Source organism: Glycine soja, chromosome 7 (genome assembly GCF_004193775.1).
Source record: "Glycine soja cultivar W05 chromosome 7, ASM419377v2, whole genome shotgun sequence".
Taxonomy (NCBI): Eukaryota; Viridiplantae; Streptophyta; class Magnoliopsida; order Fabales; family Fabaceae; genus Glycine; species Glycine soja.
Window position 1 is genome coordinate 8,073,712 of NC_041008.1, and position 11,418 is coordinate 8,085,129.

Consider the following 11,418-nt stretch of genomic DNA (forward strand, 5'->3'; position numbering starts at 1 on the left):
CCCCATAATTTTGTTCTTATGGTTATCAAAGAATACAGAAACAATTAATCTCCTAGATCCCGGACAACCCTTGTTTTAGGGTTTACTTATAGTTACTTAGCCCGCCAAACCTCTATCCCAAATGATGCAATATCGTTGTTTGTCATGTCACGTCCATGAAAGTTAGATTACGTCCCAAAGCTTCTCATTCTTAGTTTATGTACACCAGGTTTTCACTTTGTATTAATTAGGGTTTCTACACTTTTAATTATGTCTGGTGAATTTTGATTATGACTACCCAACACTGATATGTTAATTTTCTTTACGTATTTGTATCCATGAAGCATGAATAATTTAATTTGTTTCACGTATCCGATATATATATCCTTGAATATTTTGGTAATACGTATGTATCCGTAAAATATATAAGCCTTTAAAGTATATTACGGAAATTCAATATAAGTATGTATATTAATATAGAAACTAAGAAAAATAGTTGCTTGATGAACCAAAATGAAAATTGCTCTCCTTACTAATGATTTCAAGAAAAGAATGAGATTGATAATAGTATTGCTATATGTAAATGGTAAAAAATAATTTATATGTCTATTTTTTTTAGTAATTTCTAAGAAGTATGATTTTAATTTAGATTTGCAAATTTACAATTCAATGTAGATCGTAATAACCGAACTGGAAAATCGGTAACTGAACAAACCAAAGACTAAAAAAAAACACAATTGTTTTCATCGGATTGAATTGAATTTTGGTTTCTAAAGTTAAAAATTGACCCAATCCAAAATCGATTTGAGAATTATGTTGTGTATTCAAGATTGTTCAATAATTAATTGGCTACATGCACGGCTATGTATTCATCGAGAATTTGTATGAACTAATTAAGAATTTGTTATCTTTTGTATATTTATTCTTTTAAAGTTTGTAAAATTATCTTCAAATTACAATTTGAATTTATATTTTGAACTATGCTGTGAGTTATATATGAGGTGTAGTGGCCTTTCAAAAAATATATACGAGGTGCAGTGTTTACTAGTAGACTAATTTAGTATCTTATATTTTATGTTAATATTAGTACTCTTTTGAAAAATTGAAACCAGTTTAGTTTAAATTGAAATAAATTAGATTTGATTTTAAAATTAAACTAATTGGATGCTCAAGGAATAGGAAATGAAGTGATTGAATTAGATTATTTTTCTCTTCAATTAATTTAATCCAATCCACGATTCCTAATTAATTGTATCAATTATCAATTGCTAATTATAATTAAATTAATAATTTAATAATTCTAAATCATTCTAAATAATTGATTAATGTTAATCTATAAATATTCTTACACAATCATCATTATTCCTAAAATATTCCATTTTTTAGTGGGCAAGATAGATGTTCTTAAGGCAGTTCTTGATTGTCAAAGTTATTTGAGTGTTATGACGTGAGATAAAATAGAGCAAGTTAATGTACTCTCCATAATAATTGTTCTTGAGTTGATATTGCTTTTGGTTAAGCAATGTTAATTTATTAATTGAAAAACAAATGTTATTTTCATAACAGTTGTCTTCAAGGTAATATTGTTTTGCTTAAGCAATACCAACTTAAGTTGAAGCTTCCATATATAACACATACAATATAAACATTTATTTGATACTTCTTATTTTTTTTCTTATTATTATATCATATCACCTATTAATTAAACTACATTTATTTTTCTTTTGTTTCTTTTTTGAATTGCCTTCTAGTATGGGCGTGAAAGATGAAACAACCTTAGACACTCGGAAGTAGAAGTAGAAGTAGCTAGATAAAAGAGACATATAGATATAGTAAGTGACATAATATGATAAGAAAAAAAAGAAGCCTCAATGAGTATTTACACTGTGTGGGTCTTATGTCTACCAAACTTGGACTTGTAGGTTGTAACTTAATAATTAAGATCATAAGCAAAAGCTATGTCTGACATATTTGCAAGACATGGTTTTGAAGATGAGCTATCTTATAGTTCTACGTGCGTTTCTTTTCCTCCATACATAGTTGGGCAAAATAGTAACGATCCTAGTGTAAAGACGCAAATTAAAGTCATCGTCAGTGGTCATGCATTCCTTCGTCAAAACTAATGGCAAATGGTCCTAGAGAAAGATATATAACACTGATCAATCATATGGTTATTACAATAAATCTCTTTTGGACCACGTTTATTAAAGGCAGTAAATAAACAAATACAAAATGTATGGTATAGATTGAAGAGCATGTGCACCAGCATCCTGTATACCTGCACAGTACAATATGAAAGCTGAGTAGGGGTTAATTTTCTATGGCGTCACGTGCGATTTGGACCATATATATGTAAGTCCTTCGACCCTTAATGTCATCTCTGGTTGACAGTTTGGGCTCATGCATGTACCAGCTAATAATAATGAAATAGTTGTCTAGACTTAGACTTGATCACTACAATATTCCTAACCCTGAAAATAATTAGAGGGTGGGATGTGATAAGAAAAAAACGTTGATACTTGTCATGTCATATCTATATCAAACAAAAATGTATGGTAAACACTTTAACTACTCTTAGTTATATTTTATAGCAACTTCTATTTTTCAAATTTTTATTTGAATAAAATATCACAATAATCAGATAGTTATAGTATTTTATTTTTTATTCTCATTTTTTTAAAACATGATTTCTTTCTCTCTTAATTTAATATTTATAAATTTTATAATGTACTATAATAAATTCATATCTTATAATTTTAATGTGTAGTATTCTATTGATCATGTCATATGATATTTGGGCTTCACGTTTTCTTTTTTTTTTTGGTATACTTTATAAGAATGTGATTGTTTTGATTAAATATGTTGTTGTTTAAGTATTGTAACACAGCTTGCATTGTTTGTACTTTGACAACGAAATGCATGATTACCTTCAATAAGATTATATAAATTTCTAGCTATATATCATTCCATGCTAAAAGAATAAATAAGTTACTGACATGGTTGGAATAAGCTGATAGGATGTACATTATATAAACTTTACACGAAGTCTTTAAACCAGCTACCTACAGGGGGCTTTGCTTTTGTTTTGTGATCCTGCAACCTTTATGTTACTGTTATGGGTATTTCTTGTATCACTATATTAATACATATTCATATTTTCTGTAGCAAAAAAAAAAAAAAAACGAAGTCTTTAAACAAAATTTGATCATATATGAAAAGTACTTTTGAAAGTTTGAAATCAAAGTCATTGATTTCGTTATGTAACATTAAACTAAATACACTAAAATGCGTTTTGTATGCTTGTTTCAATGAAAGTATGAATTTTCAGCTTCAATCTGAAAAGTGTTTTTGACCTAAAAGCGCATACACATAATCATCTCAAGTTGTGAGTGTAATGTTTGTCTCAATCTTTAGTCCTTATGCCATCGCCGTCCCACCCTACCTTCATTACTATCACTACATTAACATTATCACTATCACAGTTCTTGGAATAGATAGAATAAGACACTACATAATCAAATTCGCTATCCTTTTCTTTGAACATAAGAAATTTCACTGCATTAGTTTGAAGTTGGTTGTCACTTTAATGCCCCTATATATATGCAGTCAAGCCTAGAGAAATAAAAAAATTTGGATATATCTTTTTCTAGTAAGGAATCATATATATCATTCACAAAAAGCAATTTAGTTGCGCTATGGTCTAACAGGGAAAGATTTATAAGGTCTTAGTGGCGGTTGTGTGATTTGCTTTCATTTGATCTATATGGTTGCATAGAAATAACATTATTTTTAAACGCAATATTGCAAATGTGGAATATGTTATGAACCTTATAAAATTTAGGTTTTGGTTTTTAGATAATATCAAGTTGAAAGGGTTTTCTTTTTTCCTTTTACGAAGGGTCTATGAACCTTATACTTTGCACGAAAGTCTTATAGGCAGTATGAACCTTATACCCCTTTTAATATATGTTATTTTACTGATAAAAAAACAAAAAATAATTTAGTTTGAATTATAAATTTCCGAACGACATGAAGATACTAAAAGTTAGATATATTTATTCTTGAAAAATCTTAATCCGACTTAATTAATATCAAAATAAATATATATGCTAAATATTATTATACTAAAATAAAAAAATTAAGGAATCTGCTTGTTGGAAATGGCAGATATACAGTTCTATGACGAAGATCTTGGTCAGACCTTGATATCTAATTGTGGAACAAGATGTTGGGGTGCACCTGCAAGCATTATGATGCCTAAGTTAGTGTTTGAGAGAAAAGAGTGGAATGAGAATAAGATTAGAGTTGAGTTCATATACCCAGGTGCTTATTTATATGCTTGAATCTGGGCAACGAATTAGTTAGGCAGTTACTTACATATATATGTTTTTCAGTACAAATCTACATATCGGATAAAGTATTCTTTATATTTTTAATTAATATTTTTTTTCTTAAAAAAAGTGATGATATGATAAATATATAGGATTATAGGTCATATCCCAAAGCCTAAAATCAATTATTTTATGTAAAAAAATTATTTTTATTTATAAATAAAATTATTACCCAAATATATAGTAAACAAAGACCGTGAATAAATATATTAAAGTCTCTCAACATATAACCCTGCTATGATCAAACAATATATCCTACTAAAATGCTAGTAGGGCCAATCTATAAAAACCAAAAGAAAGATGTTAGTGGGGGAGAGGAAACGTGCTCAAATCCAAAAAGAGACGAGATGGATGCATTATCTTGAGGAATCATTGCTCATATGTTGGCTCTTTTCTTGCTTTGATATTATATGAACATAATATTTTTATTTTGATTATGATGAATAAGAAATCAATAATATGGGATATATGATAGGTTAAGGGACAAAAGAAGATAAAGATGGGAAAGAATTAAGGGGTTGTTAAGGATGGAATTAAGAAAAATTCATGGGGCAGGCAATAATTAGTAGGGAACACTTTTGGTGGTCCTGTTTTGGATTGTACCACTGGAAAAGGGAACCCTTGATGCTGATAGTCTGCAATGTTTGTGTGCAGTGCAGGCTGCAAGCTAAGGTTGGAACTTACTCACTGCTTATGAGTATTCGTCTTCTTTCAAAGGCTTAAGATTCTGTGTATAATAAGCTTACCAACACTCTTACTCGGTCGGAATAAAACACACCAACATATCTTTATCTTAATACCGTAACTAACTTTCTCCTTTATATATAGCTAAATTTGTCATTTTCAATTAAAATCTAAATCATTTGCGGTTTATCTCTTTTCTAGAAATATTTTTGTACCAGCTAGCAAGGGGTTTTGTCTAAACAATAAATTAATTAAGTCCTCTATACTATGTATAACTAGTGTACGTTACTTGCATTATATGTCTGTCTGTGTTATATTTAAAAAAAAAAACTTTTAATAATAAGGAATAGTCAAAAGTACATGATCGATCGCAATAAGAAGATAGTCAAGCTCACGACCACAGATAGTTTTAAGATTTATTCAGCAAAAAAAAAAAAGATGGTTTAGAGATTTGAATCTTAAATTTTGTAGCCTGAGGAGGGCTTTGCCTAACTACTTACCACCCCGATTAGAGAATTAATCTTATAAATTTTTCTATAAGGATTTCCTGTCAAAGACCTAACAAATAATAATAATAATTATTATTATTATAAAAATTGACATAGTCAAGTAAGCTAATAATTGTTTAAAACTCAATAGTTGATTCAATAAGAAATATATTACATTTCTTCAAAAAAAATATTATATAAGTTATTAAATGAATCTTAAGTCTAACAACACTAATGTAACTTAATTTTTCTCTCTCACACAGCATATGTGTGTAATTTCTTTTAATCACTACACTCTCTAAAGTTTATAGATGAAAGTGAAAAATGTTCTAACAATGGTTTAAATTGTGGTTAATAACAACACCAAATTTTTTTTGGTTAATGTGCCTAAACCCACGAGTAAATCAAGCAATAAGGGATGAAGGAGTTTAGTGATTTAAAAAAACAAAGTATAGAGGCGTAGGTTGGCAACGTGCAGATAAGGAAGTAAAGTGGAATTTATCCTATATGTGTGTATCTTCATTTTTCATAAAATGAAGCTTAAAGTATTTTTTTTTAATCAAAATGCATTAACAGGGTAAAAACATTATGTTATCATTCAATCATAAATGATTTTTTTTTTGCAATAATTACTTTAAAAATTATCATCTAGTATGTATAATTTCTGTAAGAAAAATTATATTGATATATAGTGTATAAAAAAAATAAATGTACATTAAAATATAAAAGAAACAGTCATTTTAAAAAACCGAATAAAAAATCATTTTAAAAATGATCTTGTTAAGTATAAATTTAAGAACTATATTTTTATTAATTTGAATAATATATAATTTTGCCCCTATATTTATTGAAAGGTCCACAGTATATATTTTTCTTAGTATTCGCATGAATATCTACATATTCATCAACTTAAAAAGTACAAATTATTTAGAAAAGGGTGTGAGTGATGAAGTTTCACAAAAAAAATTTGGTGATCGAAGTTTCATATTAATTAGCTAGGCATGCATTAATCAAGTGAGAATCTTAAAAGTAACAAGATCCATAAACATTTAACTAAAAAAAATACTTATGTTCACTAAGAATGGGGTCCAAATTATCACTAAAAAATTAATTCCAAGTGTCCCTTGAATTATATTTTCTTTTATCTTTGAATTGAAAGTTTATGCACACAGTATACATGTCCACTGGATTTAATTTTCAACCATATTAGCTTGCCATTCATTTATTATTAATAGATCGACGTGTTGGCATTGGCAGAGATCAATCAAAACTAAACCGTGGAAGACATTCTGTGGACTTTTAACAGCAAAATGTGGTCCGTTTTCCTGATAACGATGGAAAAGGCCTGGCAATGAAGATAACGATTAAAGTAATTTATTTTACAAGTAAAATATTGTGAAAAAAGTAACCTGCATAAGTCGTATAGATAATCAAAGGGCCACTTTCATCTTCATGGGAATTGGGACCTTTCCATAGTTTAATGGACTTTTCTTTTGATGCTATTGGATTTTTCTCTTTTTTGAATGCCTTTTTCCAATGTTCTCCATCAGATTAAGATTTTTTATGGTCCTGTGCTCCCAGCTAATTAATTACTAGCTAGATATATACAATGCATACATATAGCAAAGCTTGCAATTCTCTCATAAATAATTAGAACAAGGACAAATCGATGGATACATTACATAATTTCTATTGGCTCAAAAACTATAACAACAGCCCCTTTTCTCAAAAAAATCAACTAGCTAACTAGGTAGATAAGGCAATGTACAAAATATACAAATGTGTAACATGACAATATTCAGTTAATTTCAACCCAACCAAACTAAAAATACATATCAAATTGGTCGCCAACCCAATCTCCCAGTCTGGTGAAAATGGATTTATAGGAATCACACATTCTATACACACATATATATGCCCTCTCATTTTTGTTTTTTTTTTGTTTTTCCTTTTCTTTCTCAAACTCCTTTTTCCCTTTTGAGGCTGCTGCACCGAAATGGGAGAGAAATTGTTTGGTACAAAGCATTGTGTCAAATAAAAGGCACCACCAAGAGGCTTGGCCATACCTTTTTTTTTTCTAATCCTAAAACATTTGCATATATCTTTCCCACATCACGCAAGTGGACAAGGGAACTCCAAAACATGCGTGGCCTCAGCTTTCCAGCTATGTTCAATATCTTCAGCAATCCTCTTTGCATCAATAGATGCACCAAGCAGGCCACGTTTGGTGAAACCCACCGCATAGAGTCCATTTTCACCTTTCCATCCATTTGGGAATGGCTTCCGGGGAAACCCATCTTTCTCACTAAACATGTCACTGCCCTGCTCATAGTAAATTTCTAGCCCAATCAATATGCCAATTATAACATATATTCCATTATTAATACCATCAATGATGAGAGTAAACAAGCCAGTGTTGTCCAGCTTTTGCTGGAATCTCTCCTCTAAAAAAAATTATTAAACACAATTCTAAAAAATAAATGATATTTTAGAAATTCTAAGTAAATTAATTGGAGTTTAATTTTTATATATTGTTAGTATAAAAATTTTGGATGGTCAATTGATAAGAAATTATTGTGATATAAATTTTTAAATAATTACTGTAAAAGTAATAAATTTATAATTAGTTAATAGTGAAAATATTTTTATTGTGGACTATTTACTCAATTAATTAAATGAAAATTTACTTTTATTAGACAAAATACCAAAACAATACCAAATTAAGTTAGCAACAAAGAATTAAAGGAAGCACCTTTAACCAAGAGGGTACATTGCTTTTGTAACCAGTTGCTAGAATGATGGCATCAAAGTTCTCTACTTTTCCATCAACAAACTCCACCGCATTGCGTGCTAGTCGTTTAATTCCCCGGCAAACCTATACACATAATTGGACAAGGTCTAATGTTGGAAACAATGAAACAAAAAATGTCTTTTTTTTTTTCTTTGAAACCTTTGCCTTAGAGGAAAAAGCAATTTTAGTTGATTAAGACAAGAAAACAAGCTAGATAGCTATGATGAGAGCTCTTTTGGATTTGATTGGCACATACAAGAGTAATGTTATTATGTGTGTTACCTTAATTTTTCCATTTTTGATCTGAGTGAGTGTCCCAACATCCAAAACTGGTGTCTTTCCGTACAAGTTCTTGAGCTCTAGAGGACCAAGTTTTGGACGGCGAAGTCCAAATTGATCTGTGTCTCCAAGCATGAGATGTGACATTAGAAGCAAAAATTGATCCACAAAACGTATAGGGAACCACTTGAGCAAGAACATGGATAAACCAAAAGTTGATTTCCCTAGCATCTGTTGTGGCAAGATATGCACCTGCAAAATGAAGAGAAAAAGAAAAGATCTCAATATCACATTAAAAATTAAAAAGTGGGGTGGAAAGGTGATAGCTTAAGAAACTTTTTAGGAAATTGTAGACACCAGGGTGGAGACTAATGACAATAATCTTTTCATGCTTCCAGTGTTGTGTCTGTGAATACTGACACACAGTGGTTGTGTGCAGACAAAAAAGATTGATCTCGAACTCAAAGGACATATTATTCTAAGGTTTTGGGATGCTGACCTTGTTGCGCATGCAAACGAGTTACAATGAATGAAGTGAGAGAGAACAATGACACAAACTCTTTTGAGAGTGCTAGTTATTGCAAAATATAGTATAGTATGTTAGCAGGCTGTGTTCACTCTCCAGTTTCCAGCTTTGTCAAAAAAACATGGGCCTTAGATCAATTGGTCTATCAGAATTGACTATCAGAGCACTATGACGATTTAGACAGGAACATATTTACATTATTATTTCTATATATTTTTCTATATTTCATCTCAAACTAAGATTTTTTTTCTTTAGAGTTGGGCTTTGATACCCTTAATAAAATGTAAGGGTGTTGGTACTAAACCAATAGTTAAATGAGTTTGAGTGCATCAAGAAAGAGAAAGGAAGAGAGAAAGAGAATTTCTCAATAACAGTACCAAAACTCTTAAATTTTGGAGTGCAGCATAAAATTTCTCTATTTCAGTACAGAAAACTCACTATACTTTTTATGTGTATAAACATTTCAATTATATTAATTACTATTAATATCTAGTTAAGAATGGTGGAAGATCTTTAGCATGTTTCATATAATGAGTTGTTTAAGTGCATGTTTAGTTTACCAAAAAAAATTAAAGCAATTATTTTTTCAGAAGTGAACTCACCGTATCTCGAACCACTAGGGAAGGGCGAGCATTGTGGTTGCAGAGATCCAAACAAACCTCCATGCCTGAATTCCCACAACCAACCACCAAAACATTCTTCCCACAAAACTTGTTTCCACTCTTATACTTGCAAGTGTGTACAATCTGCCCTTCAAACTCTCCCATCCCTTCAATTTGAGGCACTACTTCCTCAGCGCACTCTCCAGTAGCAACTATAAGCCATTGGCAAACATATTCTGCTGTGTCCTCTTTCTTGAGTACTCCTTGAGTCTTGACCCTCCAATGATGACACACATGATCAAATTCAGCACTGACCACAGTCTGGCTGAAGACAGGTTTTATGTCAAAGTGGTCAGCATAGGCCTTAAGGTAGGCCAAGAATTGCTGTTTTGTGGGATAAGAAGGCAAGTTTTTGGGGAATGGCATGAGAGGGAGCTGGCAGAATTGCTTTGGGAGATGAAGCCTGAGGCGGTCATAAGTCTTGAACTGCCACATTGAAGCTAAGCATTGAGCTCTTTCAAGGACTAGGCTTGGAATGCCTTTCTGTTTAAGGCAAGCTGCTGCAGCTAGCCCTGAGGGACCAGCTCCCACTATAACTGGTCCAGGAACAAATATAGGGCTTGCCATTTTACTCATCTTTATCTGGTGCTGGTGATAACAATCATGGACACTTTTTCCTTCTAGTTCCTTCAAGTAGTCCATGAAGAACAACCAGAAAAAAAAATGGTGGAGAGTTTGGAGGGTATAAGGTAGATTATTTCAAGACTTTGAAGCCTAGCTACTAAGGTTTAGGTGGTGCTGAAGTTATATATATCAAAGTGAAAAAAACCATAAAAGAAACTCAACTCCTTTAATCACCAACTCTCCCCTCCTATAAAGAATTGAGCTGATGAGATGAGAAGATGATGGATGGTTTGATGTTATGAAGAATATTGGATTTTGGAAATAGGGTATATTATGAAGGTCTAATTTGCTTCAGCAAACTGAGGGTACTGAGAGTTTGAAGTTTGGTTTTGTTTCATTGGAGGAGAAAGCGGGAAGCAAGAGAGTCTCATACGGAGCAACTCTACTTATGGACAGAAAGAAAGTAGAGGAATAAAGGTTGTTATTCACAAGGGATTTGTACTGGGGTATAGTGGGTTAAATATATGTACATATATATATATATGAAATGGTCAGTAGTGCTCATGAGTGTGTTAAAGGGGTTTGGTTATGTAGGACATCTTTATACCCAAGAATATTTTATTTTCTTTAAAAAAAAAACTCACTAGGGGGAGAGCAAATATGCTAGCTATAAAGACAAGTATCAGCACTCAGAGATCCTATTGATGGTTGTAGAATAGTACTTTCAACTAAATACATAAAAAGTGGACATGACACGTAGAAGGCCAGTCAATTCCAAGTATGATTTTTTGGGATGTTTTGTAGTAGTTGGGTCCATAAACAGTTATGGACTGCTTGATTTAATTAAAGGATCTCACGGCTATTAGTCATGAATCATGATGGACATATTAGCAAATATAGCTTAAGCATATATATAAACATTGAGGTAAAACAAAAGCAAAAGAAGTAGCCACATATCACTTCAGACTCACTAGTTAATTAGTATTATTATTTTATATTTAATTACCATGAGCTGGTCTGATAACTTCATTAAAAATTGCTTTACTATAAAATA

General features: G+C 31.1%; 1 protein-coding gene across 1 annotated transcript; it reads right to left on the reverse strand.

Annotated features, from left to right (window-relative positions):
• Positions 1–7,160: 7,160 nt before the first annotated feature.
• On the reverse strand, positions 7,161–10,879 carry LOC114418563 (indole-3-pyruvate monooxygenase YUCCA2-like). Its single transcript, XM_028383986.1, has 4 exons — positions 9,741–10,879; positions 8,616–8,864; positions 8,295–8,417; positions 7,161–7,864 (listed from the first exon to the last, which is right to left on the reverse strand). Exons 1-4 carry the CDS (start codon positions 10,440–10,442, stop codon positions 7,655–7,657), a joined length of 1,284 nt encoding a protein of 427 aa, XP_028239787.1. The 5' UTR covers positions 10,443–10,879; the 3' UTR covers positions 7,161–7,654.
• Between the last annotated feature and the right edge of the window lie 539 nt (positions 10,880–11,418).

Excerpts from the sequence above, each read along its gene's own strand:
- LOC114418563 (XM_028383986.1), bottom strand. The coding sequence starts at position 10,442 with ATGGACTACTTGAAGGAACTAGAAGGAAAAAGTGTCCATGATTGTTAT. Across the intron at positions 8,865-9,740 it reads CCCTAGTGGTTCGAGATACG|GTGCATATCTTGCCACAACA; the intron begins GTGAGTTCACTT and ends TTCATTTTGCAG. Across the intron at positions 7,865-8,294 it reads ATGTACCCTCTTGGTTAAAG|GGCAGTGACATGTTTAGTGA; the intron begins GTGCTTCCTTTA and ends TACTATGAGCAG.